Consider the following 18,711-nt stretch of genomic DNA (forward strand, 5'->3'; position numbering starts at 1 on the left):
CTATGGTATGTACATTTCCCAATCCTGCATGCTTTGGTGTTCTGTTCGGTGGGCATGCTTCCAAACAAAAACTTTGCTAGGTCTTACTTTTGGGGGAGGCCTTGTATTCAGCAATTCAGCAAAACCTCTACTTGGTCTTATTTATTTACAGTATTTATATTCCGCCCTTCTCACCCCGAAAGGGACTCAGGGCAGATCACAATGTACTTATACATGGCAAACATTCAATGCCACTACACATACGACATATATACACAGACACAGAGGCAATTTAACCTTCTCCAGCTTCCCGCTTCATGAGGGTATGCTCGATTCCGGCCACAGGGGGAGCTGCTGCTTCATCATCCACTTGTGACATCGAGTCCTTGGTGGAGTACTTCCTCATTCTTCCCCACACTGCTGGACATTTTATGGTGTCGTAAATGAGTTAAATTAGCCTCTCCACATAAAGCGGTACCTAAATGTCCTACTCAACAGATGCAACTGTCTGTCAGGTTGCTTAGGTCAACAACGAGCTGGGCTATTTAATGGTCGGGTGCTTGATCCGACCTGGGCTGGCTTTGAATTCATGACCTCTCAATCAGTTGTGATTTATTGCAGCTGGCTACTAACCAGCTGCGCCACAGCCCGGCCCTTGAGGATGTCTTATTTTTGGAGAAACAGGGTACATATTTTCACTTTTATTATGTGTATAAAAGGTAAATATTTCCCCTGACGTTAAGTCCAGTTGTGTCCGACTCTAGGGGTTGGTGCTCATCTCCATTTCTAAGCCCAAAAGCCGGCAATGTCCGTAGACACCTCCAAGGTCATGTGGCCGGCATGACTGCATGGAGCGCCGTTACCTTCCCGCCGGAGTGGTACCTATTGATCTACTCACATTGGCATGTTTTTGAACTGCTAGGTTGGCAGGAGCTGGAGCTAACAGCAGCCGCTCACGCCGCTCCCGGAGTTTGAACCTGGGACCTTTCGGTCTCCTGCTCAGTGCTTTAACACACTTCGCCACCGGGGCTTAGATAACTGTATTCTCAATTCTCAGGGCCCCTGGTGGCACAGTGTGTTAAAGCGCTGAGCTGCTGAACTTGCGGACCAAAAGGTCCCAGGTTTAAATCCCGGGAGCGGAATGAGCACCCGCTGTTAGCCCCAGCTCCTGCCAACCTAGCAGTTCGAAAATATGCAAATGTGAGTAGATCAATAGGTACCGCTCCGGCGGGAAGGTAACGGCGCTCCATGCAGTCATGCCGGCCACATGACCTTGGAGGTGTCTACGGACAACGCCGGCTCTTCGGCTTAGAAATGGAGATGAGCACCAACCCCCAGAGTCGGACACGACTGGACTTAACGTCAGGGGAAACCTTTATTCTCAATTTGCTTCTGATACGATACAAATTCCCCAAAGAGAGCTCTAAGGATCCCCTAGCTTTGAGCCATGCCAGTTAAAGGGCTGCCCACTGCCCAGGTGCGTTATTAGTATCCCTACAGACAGTGCAGAGGTGTCTCCCCTTCCCTCCAGCCTCAGTCCCGTCCTTTCTCCCGCAAAGCAAGGCACTGCCCTGGGCCAAAGGGGAGGGCGGGGCGGGGCGGGGGGCGTGTCGTGTCCCTCCCTTTCCCCCTCCCTCCCTCCCTCGTCGCCCTGGGCCCGGCATCGCTCTCTCCCCTTCTCCCTCCGAGGCCCAGAAAGACCAGATCTGCCTGCAAGTCTTGCTCTGCGCCAGGGACGAGCGCCTCGCCAGCCGCAAATTGCAGGTTTTCCACCGCCGGAGGAGGAGGCAGCGCCTCTGGAGCGCCTGTCTTTTTTGGGGGGATCCTTTGCATGTGTGGCTTCAACCCCGCCTCCCCTCCCTTCCCCAGATCCTTGCAATGCAAGACGGAAAGGGAGAGGGGGCGCCTACACTGTGGAATGAATGCAGTTTGGCACCCCTTTTAACTGCCATGCCTCAGAGCGGTGGGATCATGGGAGTTGTAGTTTTCACTAGCTTCCTCTAACCTTCCCTGCCAAAGAGTGCTGGTGCCTCTCCCCAAGCTATCCCCCCCCCCCCCCCCCGATTCCATAGCATTGAACCATGGTGGTTTTAAGTGGTGTCAAGCTGCAGTGTGGATGCACACTCGGTTTGGAGTGGGCCGACAAGGCCGGTGGACTATTTTTGTTTCCCAGCGTGCGCAGCAATGTCAGATGATTCTGAAGAAAGGGAAACATGGCTGCAGAAATGCAGCCTTTGGGACTGGCTTCTATTCAGGACTTAGAAATCCCAACCAGTTTACAGGCTGTTAGGAATTGTGGGAGTTGGAGTCCAAAACACCCGGAGGACCCAAGTTTACCCATTCCTGACTTAGGTGCAGGAAGAACGCCAGCTGTTGGGAAACGCAGTCAATCGAGCCAAAGTTTCTTGGCAGCCCCCAGAACAGGCATGGGCAAACTTGGGCCCTCCAGGTGGTTTGGATTTCAACTCCCACAATTCCTAACAGCCGGCAGGCTGTTAGGAATTGTGGGAGTTGAAATCCAAACCACCTGGAGGGCCCAAGTTTGCCCATGCCTGCCACAGAGGGACAAAATCATGAGTCGATATGACTGTCAAATGGCTGTAAGTGTTTTGTAGAATTGTGTTTGGTTGTCAGGTTGCTGGATATATTTTGTAGAACTGTTTGTGTCTGTGTTGTATTGCTGGATGTACTTTACTTTGTAGATTCCTATGTACATTTGTGTGAGTATCATAGATATATTTTGTAGAAGTATGTGTGTATTGGGTTGCTGTGAGTTTTCCGGGCTGTATCGCCATGTTCCAGAAGCATTCTCTCTTGACGTTTTGCTCACCTCTATGGCAGGCATCCTCAGAGGCTGTGAAGTCTGTTGGAAACTAGGCAAGTGAGGTTTATATATATATATATATATATATACATACATACATACAGTAGAGTCTCACTTATCCAACATAAACGGGCCGGCAGAATGTTGGATAAGCGAATATGTTGGATAATAAGGAGGGATTAAGGAAAAGCCTATTAAACATCAAATTAGGTTATGATTTTACAAATTAAGCACCAAAACATCATGTTATACAACAAATTTGACAGAAAAAGTAGTTCAATACACAGTAATGTCATGTAGTAATTACTGTATTTACGAATTTAGCACCAAAATATCACGATATATTGAAAACATTGACTACAAAAATGTGTTGGATAATCCAGAATGTTGGATAAGTGAGACTCTACTGTATAATATATATGGTTCTCCACCTGTGGGTCCCCAGGTGTTTTGGCCTACAACTCCCAGAAATTCCAGCCAGTTTACCAGCTGTTAGGATTTCTGGGAGTTGAAGGCCAAAACATCTGGGGACCTGCAGGTTGAAATTGTTTCTTGTCTGGAATACCTGTCTTCTCGGGCCCCTTCCACACAGCTGAATAAAATCCCACATTATCTGCTTTGAACTGGAATATAAAGCAGTGTGGACTCAGATAACCCAGTTCAAAGCAGATATTGTGGGATTTTCTGCCTTGATATTCTGAGTTATATGGCTGTGTGGAAGGTTCCTGCGTTTTGTTCTTTATTGTCTTGATCCAGGCCAGTTAACACCTCCCAACTAAGGATTCCCCCAGGCAGGAAACAGCAAGGCCTTGAAGCCGCAAGGCTATTCAATACTAATCAAGCTGGCCAATTGCAACACTCACACTTCCCACAAACAGAAAGAGTTCTTTCTCCCACCCTGGACCTTCCACAGATATATAACCCCATTTGCCTAGTTTTCGACAGACCTCACAACCTCTAAGGAGGCCTGCCATAGATGTGGGCGAAACGTCAGGAGAGAATACTTCTGGAACATGGCCATACAGCCCAGAAAACTCACAGCAACCTAGTGATTCCAGCCATGAAAGCCTTAGACGGCACATTAAACATGTGTGTATTCTTGGATGCAGTTCACCTGACCTTGGCAACTTGGAATCAAAGATATTTCTGTACTACCTCTTAACTTATTCTCAGTTGCAGTCCTCTTGCGTTTGTGTACCTGCTATTCAACCTCCTCTTGATTTATGGCACCCCTTGGATTTCATAGTGTTTTCTTGGACAAGGAATGTTCAGAAGTGGTTTTTGCCAGTTCCTTCCTCCGAAATATAGTCATCACCACCTGGCAAGGCTCTTATCCAATTATTAACCAGGGCTGATCCAGCTTCGCTTCCAAGATCAGACAAGATCTGGTGCCTTTAGGCTCCTGTATTTTGTTGATTTGGGCTGCACTTTCCATGTACTACCATTCTGCATTTTGTTTGCCTTCTTCAGTTGGTCGGATCAGGGTCCTAATGCAGGACGCTTAAGGAGAGGAAGTCTTACTCCACACAAAGCCTTACATATGTAAACAGTTCTAGGATTGTGCAATAAAACGGCTTAAGTTTTAGGCAGTGTTACACTCTTTCTTAAGATGGAATACTTGGTTAGGTGATCTCATAGCAATCTTGGCATCAGCATAAGTATAATTGCATTATTGGCCTCTGCCAATTCCACAATTTTTTTTTTAGAAATGGAGAGAAAACTCTCAGATTATTCTTTGCAGTAAACAGGAAGACATTAATTGGTTGGAAATTGCCGTGCAGGGTTATTACGACTCTGGGCTAAACTATGCTTGTGTTAAATATATAGTGCAGAGCTTTCCAAATTGTGTACTGAGATGTATTAGAGTGTTGGCTGCAGTGTGTCGGTGTGTTGTGCAAATGTAAAGAGAAATCTCTGTATCTATGTGAAATAATAAATCGTATGTTTTTAAAAATACAAATGAAAACTTTTCATGAGATATGTTGTGTCTCTACATATTTTGTTATTACATTTATGTGTGTCCGTATCTCTTAAAGGGGGTTGTTTTAGCCGCTGTTTGCTAGTAAAACTGAGTTACTGTATTGCATGCCTAAAAAGCGTGTCACCAACATGAAATGTTTGGAAAGCTCTGTTGTCATGTGTCAGCTTCAGCAATCTTTGTACTCCAAATTACATGTGAACCTAATTTGGATTATTATCACCATACACAAAAGTAAGGGAAGCTTCAGCCTCTGTCCTGAACACATTAAGAATAATTTTAATAAACTCATACTTTAGTGGCGTGGGGTCATTTTATATCAATGGAAACAGTTTCCAATAGCTTCTATGCAAGGAAGGTAGAATTAGGAGGCAAAGGCTAAGAATTAAGGCTTCCTTAGCCATGCACAGTGGTCCAAATCGGGGTTAGGCCTTTGCATATTTACTTTGGAATAAGACAGAAAATGAAGTGCGTCTCCATGCTGTAGTGTGTACTTTAACCCTGTATCTGTTTTCCTCAATTGTTGGCAGACCTTGGTCAATAATAAGCAAATATTTCTTTGTAGAAGATAAAGGAGGAGGAGCAGGAGGGACATGGGTGGAAACGGAGTAATAGTGCAATCTTAAGTACATTTACTCAATAGTAAGTTGTACTGAGTTCAGTGTGTGTTATACTCAAGCAAGATAATAGCAGTTCCAGGGCAGTTGGAGAGATTATGCTAGCACTGTGTGCATGTAACTTGGCAATGCTGATGGCAAAAGCCACAAAATTAGTTCATAAGTCTTTATTAGCGAGAACGTCTATTAATGAATACTTAGCACTTTTATAGATGCTCTGCTAAATTAGATGTTAGCTTACTATAAAAATTGTTCAGACACATCAAGTGGAATATGGCAGGCAGATTATAAACTGGTACTTGCTATTGTAGAATAGAATTTCTGTCTGTTCTAGAGATCGAGTGATGTGAATTTGTGACAGTCCTGAAGAAAATAGAGCAAAACAGCTCTGGATTGCTGTGAGTTTTCCATGCTGTATGGCCATGTTCCAGAAGCATTCTCTCCTGACGTTTCACCCACATCTGTGGCAGGCATCCTCAGAGGTTGTGAGATTTGTTGGAAAATAGGAAATTGAGGTTTATATATCTGTAGGAGAAATAACTCTTGTTTGCCTGTGGCAAGTGTGAATGTTGCAATTGGCCACCTTGATTAGCATTTAATGGCCTGCAGCTTCAAAGCCTGGCTGCTTCCTGCCTGGGGGAATCCTTTGTTGGGAGGCGTTAACAGACCCTGATTGTTTCATGTCTGGACAACTCTCTCTACTATATGATAAGCACAATTTTCAAAATCTCCATAAAATAACTGAGGATCATAGAGTCCGGAAGATCCTTGTAGTTTTGCCAGGTCTTTAGCTGCCACTGCCAAAGAGGAATTGTGCCTCTCCAAATTATATATCCCAGGAATCCATAGCATTGAGCCATGCAGTTAATGTGGTGTCAAACTGCATTGCTACCACAGTGTAAATGTACTGTGAGTCTTCTGATCTACTGCTGCTTGCCTTCTTTCTTCAGTTGCCCTGTTTCTTAGACTCCCTGCCTCATGGGATCTCTTTCTGTCTTACTAACCTAAATTCCTTACCCTCAAAGTTGGTGTGATCACTCAGTTGAAAGTCACCAGCCCCATCCTATGAAGATTACACACTATCTCTTTCATTCCCTCAGACCAGAAAATATTCATAGGCATTAATAAGCCACAGTCATGATTTTCCAAATTATTAGCGTTCTAATTTAACACTATCCTCTAGTTTTAACCCTGCATTGGTTTTTAAAAAAAAAACCCCATATAAATCCAGTTTATACATCAAATGCACAATCAGCCCTACATATTCATGAATTCTACACTGACTATATAATGTAGATTCAAACTGCACTATATGGCAATGTAGAATAAGCCTGAGTTACTTAATGTGCACCTAGGTGGTTGTTTTTTTGTATTTTTATGGGAACCACCACACTGCAATTAAAAATTCTCTAAATAAGAAACTTCTTTTTACACTGTCTTTTTATGCCCCCTTAGGGCCCATATTCCCTCCTTGTCCTTTGTCTAGTTTGAAGTCTTTTAACACTTCTAACCTTCAGATCTACTTCTGTATGCCATTATAACAGTCATTGTCTTGTTGGTCAACCCCCATTATCTTGTCCTCATCTTTACCACTTCTTCGTCCTTCCCTAAGTGTTCAAGGCCTTATATCTGTTCAATCTATTTAGACAACATACCACTGCTAAAAAGTAACAAAATTTTTAAAGTATGTATAGATTCAAAGCTTAACAAAAAAAAAATTCCCCACAACAAAATTTATAGTTTTCCAGCTCTTGTTGTTGCCCCAATGGCTGAGCCAAAGAGTCTTCCAAATGTGTCGCGCACAATTCAAGGAGGCCATGCATGTTATCCCAAAAATGTGTTCAAATTGCCAGAAGGGTGGTAGGCAGTTTCTGCCTTTGGTGCAAGGGAAAGCATTTCAACTAGCAAGTATGCATAGCCAAAAACTAAATTTAATGGAATATTTAAGACAAGTATATGCCAAGGAAATGCTGTGCGTCTGGCAGTAAATGACACCTACCCCAAGGCATTGTACTTAACATCTGTTGCAGTCCTCAGCCTGCTTTTACTGGGACCTTGGCAGACTGCTGCTGTCTTTGGCTGGCAGGTTGTGCTGCTGCTTTGGCTACTCCTGGAAGTTCTTGGGAAAGAGGGAAGAGGTTGTGAGCTTTATAGGTTTAGTGAACACTTTCACCTCATTTCTAGAAATGTGAAGACCTGGAAGAAATTGGGGGAAATGGTTTTTTACATTTTTTTCTGAAGCCTCATAGTATATTATGTAATGTTGTTTTTTGGAATTAAGAATATACTGTTTAAGACAAGGTGTTTATGTATTTATTCCTCTCACATTATATCTGTAAGAGATGAAACTTTAATTGCCCTTTTCTGTTTTGAGTTCCCTTTATATGAATTAGTGTTTTCTATCTCTTTGGCAGTACAGTAGACTTGAAGAAACAAAACTATTTTCTTTGATTTTTGAATGTAAATAGCTTCTTCTTTATTTTCCCTCAGATCTCCATAAACCTACGAAAGGAATGAAATTATTTATAGTTCAGTCCATGTAGCTCCATTTGTAACAACTGTAGCACCAACAGCAAAAAAGAACAATTTGATTTGTAATTTTCTGCCAAAAATCCTTCTAGTATAGCAAACATGATAAGTTTATGCCAGGCAAATTATACACAATGCGTTTTAAGTTTCTAAAGTAACAGACTGGCTTTCAGTGTGTAAACAGGGCTAAAATCTGCATTTTCCACAGTTTTTCAGAAACTTTTAGGAGGTTTTTGGGAGTGAGAAGCAAAAGGACAGATTTTCTTTCTTTCCTGAAGTTTTACAGCTCTGAACTATACCGCTGTTGTCCTCCACAATGACCCAGAATCCCTTACTCTGTGGGAAAGAGTATGTGCCCACTGCCAGGGCATTTGGTATAGCATTGTGCTGCACTGTACATGTTAAGAGGCAGTGCATATAGCCATGCTAGCAACCACAAAGGCAACAGTCAGGGTGTGGCTCTGTAGGGTCAAATGACACACCACAGGGAAAATACAGCAAATATCAGCTTTTCTTCCATGGCTGAAGTCATTTTTACCTATGGTATATGCACTGCTGCTTTCCTGTGAATCCTCTGGAGGATGCCTCTGGTATTTTAGGGAAATTGGTCATGCCCCATTGTGGCATACCTATGAATAACACAAGTTGCAAAAATTCAGGAAGATTTTATTTTTGGACACATAACACAATACAAAGCAAAAGCCAGCATTGTTGCATTTAGTGCCAGAAAACAATCTGTCCCTCTGTAGCACTAAACTTAAAAGTCCAACTGCAGTGCCCTTGGAGATAAAATGACACCAGGCAGTAGGTTTGTGCAAAAAGAAAATTCCTTTACTCTTTACAGCAGAGAAGAAAATAAACAGCTTTATCCAGATGTAGCAGAAAATATAGTCCTTTAGTATTCAAAATAAAATATAGCTTAATTCAGCGACTTACTTATAAAACAAATGGTCCTTTCCAAAGAGTACGGTATTGTATCAACAATCTGCAGGAGAAAAACAACATAGCTCAACATCCTCAACAGCAGTTTGTAAAGAGCTCCAAATGGTATACTCTGTTGGTTCTCAAGCTGTGGGTCCCCAGATGTTTTGGCCTTCAACTCCCAGAAATTGTAACAGCTAGTAAACTGGCTGGGATTTCTGGAGTTGTCGGCTAAAACACCTTGGGACCCACAGCTTGAGAACCACTGGTATACTCAAACCTCTGTCGTTATACTCTGTTGATTAGAGCAAGAGAAATCACTTGCATCTATTAAACCATGAAACACACCTACATGTGAATCCTTTCTTTCTTTACACATGGATCTACGTTAATCTTGGTGCTGATCCTTGCAAAAACACATCCATTTTTCTGTATACCTTAACAAACATGATTGACTTGAAGTTTCAGGATGCAACACACAGAAGGTTCCAGAAGTATCACCATAATGTATATAGCACCATTGCTATATATGATTCTTTACAAATAAAAACCAGTTTTCTACCCTGAGGCATAACATCTAATAAAGACATGACACAAACAGAAAAGGGCATGGCAGTGTGGGACAGGTTTAGGTCCTGCTTTTTGTCTCTCTTTGAGGTCAGGCCTTCTGAATTTCTAATGTGTACTCTGCATAGTCCAAACAACACTAATACAAAGTATGTACTAGAAACACCCACAGGCCTGTATGTATGTCCAGATGCTTCAAAACGTGCCCTGCTACATGTGTCTCTGTGTGCATCTCCATAATCTGTGTTCCAGCTTTCATGTGTCTTCACTTTCATAAAATGCACAGAAGGTAAATGATTTTGCCCCTTCTTTGAGACTGGGTTTCATAAGCTTGCCGTGAGTACCATGGATAATATGGCTATACTACTATACAAAATCCCAGAATACTTGTAAAGTATCTACACAAACACAAGATGGTTTATGTACAAAGAAAATATAATGTCCAAATAGCATATAGTATTATTAAAGTTCCCCATACAAAGCTCAATTCAGTAGTACCAGACAAAATGAAAAGAAGCAACTGCTCTAACACAAAAGTTATCTAAGTCTGATATTGGTTCCAATGTATATAGGCATCAGGGATACATTGGAACCTATATACATTTATTTATTTATTATTTATTTACAGTATTTATATTCCGCCCTTCTCACCCCGAAGGGGACTCAGGGCGGATTACAATGAACACATATATGGCAAACATTCAATGCCAATAGACAAACAACATTCAGTTTTAGACAGACACAGAGGCATTTTTTTAACATCTTTCCAGCTTCACGATTTCCGGCCACAGGGGGATCTGTTGCTTCACCGTCCATTGGTGGCTGTTCTTCCTCTTCTTTTCCTCGTGAGCAGTTTTATGGTGTTGTAGATTAGTTAAATTAGCCTCCCGCATAAAGCGTCCCTAATTTTCCCTACTTGACAGATGCAAATGTCTTTCGGGGCTGCTAGGTCAACAGCAAGCCGGGGCTATTTTTTATTTTTTTTTTATGGTTGGAGGCTTAACCCGACCCGGGCTTCGAACTCATGACCTCTCGGTCAGTAGTGATTTATAGCAGCTGGTTACTAGCCAGCTGCGCCACAGCCCGGCCCCATTGGAACCAATATCAGATTTAGATAACTTTTGTGTTAGAGTTGTTGCTTCTTTTCATTTTGTCTGGCATTACCGAACTGAGCTATGTACGGGGAACTTTAATAATACTACAGTAGAGTCTCGCTTATCCAACATTCGCTTATCCAACGTTCTGGATTATCCAACGCATTTTTGTAGTCAATGTTTTCAATATATTGTGATATTTTGGTGCTAAATTCGTAAATACAGTAATTACTATGTAGCATTACTGCATATTGAACTACTTTTTCTGTCAAATTTGTTGTATAACATGATGTTTTGGTGCTTAATTTGTAAAATCATAACCTAATTTGATGTTTAATAGGCTTCTCCTTAATCTCTCCTTATTATCCAACATATTCGCTTATCCAACGTTCTGCTGGCCCGTTTATGTTGGATAAATGAGACTCTACTGTATATGCTATTTGGACATTATATTTTCTTTGTACATAAACCATCTTGTGTTTGTGAGTACATGGAGACATGGATGCAGGTGTGACACACCCTCCTACTTTGTTTTGGGAGTGTCCATTGGAGATGTGGGAAAGGGGCTACGAGTAATAAGTACAAACAAACATAGTTTCCATGAATATTAACAAATACATTCCTGCATTCTCCTTTGTCTATTTCTACTGTTACAAAGTGTGATTGTGCTATCAAGTTGGGGGCATTTGGGGAGCAGGTGGGAAAGCACAGGTCACTTAACCAAACTAGCTGATTCTCTTGACTGTGACTCACACAACCTGCAGCTACCCGTAGGAAGTGTTGCAGTTCCCTGGAGTGGCTGAGGCATAATCCTTTAACCTGAATTCCCAATGGAAATAAACCATTGTAACTGGTTAGAACAATGCAGAATCAGACTAAAACAGGGTCACTGTGACCTTTAAGATCTCAAGCCGCCTCTGTTATTTTTTGAAATTGCAGGTCAGTGTTCAGTATTTAATACCGATATTTAATCGGGATGGAGATACAGTTTTACCATTCATTGCCAGCAATTCATCTAACTAATCTTTGTCATTATTCAACAGCTAATTGGAAAAACAACTTCCTCAGCATGAATTTTTTCCTGGAAACACTCAGATTCATTGTCCTCTATATATATTTCACACTGGAGTCTGTCGTTTTATTATTTATCCCTGTCCGCAAGAAGAATGTTGTTGGTGAGATAGTGCTTATAACTGGAGCTGGCAGTGGAATCGGGAGGCTTATGGCTTTAAAATTTGCTCGCCTTGGAGCCACTTTGGTTCTCTGGGACATCAACCTGGAAGGAAACAAAGAGACTGCCAGACTGGCAAGAAAAAATGGAGCTTCTAGAGTACATGATTACATTTGTGACTGCAGCAAAAGGCAAGAGATCTATCGAACAGCAGATCAGGTAACTATGTATTTTGCATAATATTTTGCTTGGTCATTATGCACTTTAAGGTATGCTGTTGTGGCATTTAAATATTTCAGGAGACGAAACAATAAATACAGTGCCTACAGAGGGGAATGACATGGGAAGGCTATTCTCTGCCCCACAAAGCCGTTCCCTCAAATTCATACCTTTCGTTTAAAAAACAGCGCAATTCTGGTTCTTGAAATATAAGAGAGGGAAAATCACTGTCACAATTCTGCCACTTTGGTTTTTTTAAAAGTACACAGCCTACTTGTCATAGTAATGATTTATCTCTGGTAGAAAATATCCTTTTTAATTTTATATTTTGCAAATTTTCATCTGTACATAATATTCTATTCCTAGCCAGCAATATACTGCCACCTATAACTCATTTTTCAATATATGTTTTTTTAATTTGGTACCTTTTGGAAACAAACGCCACATATATTCTATCTCTAATCAATGATCCATGAGATTGCAGAACTGTCTTGCTTGCATTAATTGTGAGAATGTTGCTATATATTTAGAGCACAAATCAATGTCAATTGCTATACTGTGTGAGGGTGAGATTATTTAAAAAGTAGTGGGTAGAAAGGATGTAATGAATCCTCCACTCAGAGCTTTTATATTTTCTGAACCTTCTTCAACCAACCAACCTGCTCTTCTGTTCCTCAAGACTTGAGATTTGAAAGCAAAAAGCAAAATGTATTCATTGGATAATGGTTGCTTTTACGTTCCTGATCTCAAGTTTTAATGAACATAAAAGCAGGTAGGTTGGGAAGGCACATATATACACAAACACCTAGCCATTAATTACCACTTTTTATCTAAAGCCACTGACCCTTATACCAGATTTTACCATGTTACTTGCAGATTATACCATGGTCCCTATTCTAACTTGTAGCCTTGCTTTTCTACATGAAATGCTACATCATCAAATGTTCCTCCCACTTGGCAGTTTCTTATAAGCAAAGGAGCACTCAAATAATTCCATTTGCTTAAGGGCTGTCACATAAACTCTGTGTAAAGCCTTTTTTTAAAAAAAAACCCACATGATTATTTTATACCACTTCTTCATAAAGGAACAGTGCCAATTATAATTAGACTGCAGAGTGTGCTGCTAATTTTTAAAAAGTAGAAATTTGAGAGCAATAATATCATATTACTGTTTTCAGTTTCTTATATTGCGGCTGATCTTGGTTATCAGTTGCTATCCTTTTTAACTGCACATGTGCTAAAAATGTCACCATTTGACACATACTGTGATCAACTGTCATTCTTCTAGGTGAAAAGGGAAGTTGGTGATGTTAGTATCCTGATTAACAATGCCGGCGTTGTAACAGGGAAGAAATTCTTGGATTCTCCAGACTTGCTGATAGAGAAGACTATTGAAGTGAACATAATGGCACACTTCTGGGTAACAGATTTGAAATTAACTATAGAACTACATTAAAATATGTGTTGGATTTTGATATGCAAATTACTGTCTAGCAGTTGCCACATAAAAGGTTTAATAGATACAGCATCCAGTGGTTTACAGAAGTTAAACAGATTTATCCTGATAGTCATAAGCAACCTAAATTGAAAGTTGGCTAGGATCGAATGGCAGTTCCTTTTTTTGAGTTATTGTCTCTAACAATCTAAGGAATTGGGTGGGGGAAATCTTTAAAATATATCTCCTTACAGAAAATTGGAAAGCCACCATTGTTGGCATCCAGGATATCTAAGTATATTGGTAAAAGAGCTTGGAATTAACTTGCCAATAATATGGCTCAAATTTGCTAGACTTTCTAGCATTTTACGCTAATTCACTAGATTCCCATCCTGGGGAAAAGGTGGGTTATAAATTCAGTAGATAGATAGATAGATAGATAGATAGATAGATAGATAGATAGATAGATAGATAGATAATTTTTCAATGAACACTGAAATCCAAATATGCTTCAGCTAAATAAGTCATTAGAATACATCAGTGGTTCCTAACCTGTGGGTCCCCAGATGTTTGGCCTTCATCTCCCAGAAATCCTAACAGCTGGTAAACTGGCTGGGATTTCTGGGAGTTGTAGGCCAAAACATACACACTATCATGTATTCCAGTGCTTTTCAACCTGGGGACGTACAGGTTGAGAACCACTGGAATACATGATCGTAGGTATGTCTCTTTCACTTTCAGGAAGGCATGTTTCAGGAAAAGAACATTGGAACTGGAGGAAATACAACACATGACTGTTGTAAAACATGCTAATCTCTGTGATTTCTTTGGGAAGTCAGCATGGAGGAGGAGCAGGAGAGGAATAGAAGTTTTTAGAGTCTGTGTCATTGGAGTGGAAGAACTGGATTTGAAAAGTAAAAAACGGGTGAAGCCTGATAGAAGAATGGGAAATAAAGTATGGAAATTGGGGATAGGATAAGTGGGTTTGTCTGCGCAGCAGCAAATGGAAGTGTGAGCAATTCTGGAGGTTTACTGCAACTCTCTTCAGTAACCTCCCTAGTGATTGTATTATGAAATGGTCTCTATCAAATCTTGTATAAGATATGAAGCTATCTGCCATCTCTAATTTTCCTCATGTGATGCTATGCACTTCAATAATTACATAAGAAGTTTTTTTTTCAACTCATTACCCTCTTTTTTCCTCTTTTGGATTTCCTATCCATATTTCATTCAACCCTTCCCATTCTGCTTTTTTGTCCATCCCTCCTCCTTCCCCACCCTTCTAAGGGTAAGAAAAATGCCCCAAAAAAGAGTGTAGGATTGTTAGATATATGAAAGTGTCACAGCTTGAATTGTGGATCTCAAGCTCCGATGTGCAAAGAATATGGTTTTCCATGGATCTTTACAGACCACATTTCTTTATTGTGATGGGGAGACAGGAAGGATGAAGTGATCCAGCTGTCCAGAAAAATGTCCTGTGCATGTTCAGAATTTCTCAGTTTTTAGCTTAAGGTCCATGAGGTGAAAGATCTCTAGCCAGTGGTTCTCAACCTGCGGATTTCAGAAATCCTAACAGCTGGTAAACTAGCTGGGATTTCTGGGAGTTGCAGGCCAAAACACCTGGGGACCCACAGGTTGAGAACCACTGAGCTATACCATTCCCAACAAGTGGCTGGATGGCCTCTTTTGAAGACATCTAGAGAAGAAGATTTTATTACATCTCTAGGCAATTGGTTCCACCATTGCTCTCATTACCAAGTAGTTCCTTTTAATGTTTGATTGAAATCTATCCTCCTGTAACTTAAAATCATTTGACCTAGTTCTACCCTATGAGGCAGTAGTTCTACCGTGTTTCCCCGAAAATAAGACAGTGTCTTATATTAATTTTTGCTCCCAAAGATGCGCTAGGTCTTATTTTCAGGGGATGTCTTATTTTTCCATGAAGAAGAATTTACATTTATTGTTGAACAAAAAAAATGAACATTTGTTATATACTGTACAGTAGTTGTCATCACAAAGCATAATCAGACAAACTGTGAATCCTATCAAGAATTTCTTGTTACTACCATTATTTCCATGTACATTTACTGCATGCTCTGGTGTTCTGTTCAGCGGGCATGCTTCCAAACAAAAACTTTGCTAGGTTTTACTTTCGGGGGAGGCCTTATATTTAGCATTTCAGCAAAACCTCTACTAGGTCTTATTTTATGGGGATGTCTTATTTTAGGGGAAACAGGGTACCCTATAAGCAACATATTACTCTTTGTGGCAGCCTTTGAAGTATTTAAAGAGTGTGAGCATGGCAATCCTCAATCTTCCCTTCATCAAGTTGAACATGCTGAACTCTTTCAACCTCTCAAATGCTTTGTTCTTCACTGCTCTTCTCTGAACTTTCTCCAACCTGTCTATATCCCATCTTAAAACAGGGAGCCCAAAATTGAACACCTTATTACAGACGAGACCTGACCAGCACAAAGTATAGTGAGACTTATATTTTTCCTCCACTTAGAAACTATGGTACTATTAAAGCATTCTCGAATAGCACTTGTCTTCTAAGCTGGTTGTTGGTTCATGTTTAACTTATGATCAATAGTAATCCTCCCAAGCTCCTTTTCAAATGTACAGTCATCCCTCCACATTTGCAATTTTGACATTTGCAGATTTGATTATTCACAGATTAGATTTGAATGATTATATCTGGGATTCTTTAGATCTTCCGGTATGAATGTATGAGCAACTTCTTCCAGTCATTCTGAAGGATCTAAAGATTTCCTCCAATGTAGTTCTATGGTCAGCTTCCAGTAGAAATTAACTACGAAGATGGCAATTCTGAGAGGGTTTTTCCTCTGGTAAAAAAAAAATCATGGTTTTTCACTTTCACAAAGGTCTTGTGCCTCTAAACCCAGGGAATGGGAAGAGCTGACTGTGCATTTATTTTTTGTACCTAAATGTAGAATTTTGCATTTGTCTCTTGTTGCATTTGATTTTATTAATTTCTGTCCAGTGTTTTAGTTTGTCAAGATCATTTTGAATATTGCTTCTATCTTCCAATATGTTAGTTACTTCTTCCAATTTTGTATAATTTGCAAATTTGATAAGGAATCTATCTACTCAATCATCTAAATTGTTGCTAGAAATACTGAAGAGCATCAGCACCAGGACAGAACCTTGCAGCATTCTACTTGAGACCTCTTTCCAATAGAAGCACAGTCAGCAAAGACAACTTCAATTATGGACCCATCTGATGATGTTTCATTCTGTTCATTTCTAATCAGTTTGCTAGTCAAAATATCATGGGGGACACTATCAAGTGTTTTTCTGAAATCCAGATAAATGACATACCCATCATTCGCACCATCTACTAAACTCATGACTAGATCAAAAAAGATGCAGTCTATTATGGCAGAATTTCTTCATGACAAACCCTATGCTTGTCCCTACCTGGTTTTGTCGGAGCCCCCAGATGGCGTAGTGGACTAAGTGACTTGAAGGTTGGGTTGCTGACCTGAAAGCTACCAGGTTCGAATCCCACCTGGGGAGAGTGTGGATGAGCTCCCTCTATCAGCTCCAACTCCATGCAGGGACATGAGAGAAGCCTCCCACAAGGATGGTAAAAACATCAAAACATCCGGGCGTCCCCTGGGCAACGTCCTTGCAGACGGCCAATTCTCTCACTCCAGAAGCAACTCCGGTTGCTCCTGACACAAAAAAAAAACAAAAACCTGGTATTGTCCATTCCAATTGGCAGTGGCTCTCCAGGATTTCAGGTAGAGTTCTTTCCAGGCCATGCCAGGTATTATATGTAGATTTTTTAAAATCCAAATACTAAATACACTCTTCATATTGACTGAAATCGGAAGAGATAGGGTATGTTTAGAGTGGCATGATAGAATCTAGTCAATCCCCAATGGTTTTCTAAGCCACTTGCCACGTTTTGGACATACACATACAGTTACACAACATTTACAATTCCCACCACCACAAGGATTATTTTCTTTTACATATTAATCCTTTTTGAGACAATCCTTATAGATTTAGATATTATATAACATTTGTGTCTTATTTCTTATGGCCTGATCTCTAGACTTATTCATAATATCATTCTTGGCCCGGTTTCATTTTTCTTCATCTTCTTGCATTCTGTTTTCATTACCTTTTCAATCATTTAATTTTACATCTATAATTTCAAATTTCATTTGATCCACCATGTACTAATACCATTTGTTTACTGTCCACTTTTATTTGTCTTTCCATCCTAATACTGTCACCACTTGTGTGCACTCAATTATTGCTTCCTTTATTTCCCTGTAATTTCCCATTCCCTCTCTTTGTACTAAGACCACAATTTATTTTATTATCACCCAATCGATTCCTAATACAGTAGAGTCTCACTTATCCAACATAAACGGCCCGGCAGAACATTGGATAAGCAAATATGTTGGATAATAAGGAAGGATTAAGGAAAAGCCTATTAAATGTCACATTAAGTTATGATTTTACAAATTAAGCACCAACACATCATGTTATGCAACAAATTTGACAGAAAAAGTAGTGCAATATGCAGTAATGCTATGTAGTAATTAGCACCAAAATATCACGATGTATTCAAAATATTGACTACAAAAACATTGACTACTAAAAAGCAGACTGTGTTGGATAATCCAAAACGTTGGATAAGCGAATGTTGGATAAATGAGACTCTACTGTATTTGGTTTGACACATTTTGTATAGTCTGTCAGAAGGATTGTACCTGTTTGCATTCCCTCATCATATGCATAAACCACCTTTTCTGTTGACATCCATGCCAGCACTGACTGTTCCCCTTTTTATAATAGTATGCTAATTGACAGGATGTACAATACCAATTATGTAAGATTTTCCTCCTCATTTCTCTTACATTTGCATTCCTTGTCATCTCTATTGTCTCTGTCACTTGTCTCATATCATGTTCTGTAGTTTATAACTGTTTCCCACATACTTTTCAAGTCCCGTATTGTATACCCATTGGCCTCTATTAGCACTGCATATATTTTACTGACCTGTGGATTATTTCCTTCCACTTTTTCTCTCATTATCTTTTCAAAGGTGGTGTCTTCTCTTTTTTCTTTAGTATTGAGATATGTACAAATTGCTCTTATCTGTAGCCAATTTTTCTGTCCAAGTCATTGTTTAATTTCGTTCTCCCTTACCTTTCCCTCACTATCGTATAATTGTTCTACTGTTTATTCCTTTTTCCTTCAATATCTGGATATTTCTATTCACATTTGATTCTTTCCCTTAGTTAATTGACCATACTGTTAAATTTTTAGATTTTTAACTGCCTATTCTCCCTTGCCACTTCTTCCACACTTGTATTGATCCTTTCATTAGTCCTGT

The 18,711-nt window shown here is 40.2% G+C and overlaps 1 protein-coding gene across 3 annotated transcripts in view; it reads left to right on the forward strand.

The window, feature by feature from the left end:
- The first annotated feature begins 1,590 nt into the window (after positions 1–1,590).
- LOC100556847 (short chain dehydrogenase/reductase family 16C member 5) overlaps positions 1,591–18,711 on the forward strand; it is a 29,720-nt gene continuing 12,599 nt past the window's right edge. Inside the window, exons 1-3 of one of the 3 annotated variants that reach the window (XM_062980350.1) lie at positions 1,591–1,743; positions 11,553–11,899; positions 13,188–13,319. In XM_062980350.1, the coding sequence (XP_062836420.1) occupies positions 11,579–11,899; positions 13,188–13,319 (453 nt within the window). In that variant the 5' untranslated portion in view covers positions 1,591–1,743; positions 11,553–11,578. Of the gene's footprint in view, positions 1,744–10,634; positions 11,900–13,187; positions 13,320–18,711 lie in introns of those variants that run through there. The other 2 variants (XM_062980351.1, XM_003224309.4) reach the window with 2 other exon arrangements.

This window comes from Anolis carolinensis, chromosome 4 (genome assembly GCF_035594765.1).
Source record: "Anolis carolinensis isolate JA03-04 chromosome 4, rAnoCar3.1.pri, whole genome shotgun sequence".
NCBI lineage: Eukaryota > Metazoa > Chordata > Lepidosauria > Squamata > Dactyloidae > Anolis > Anolis carolinensis.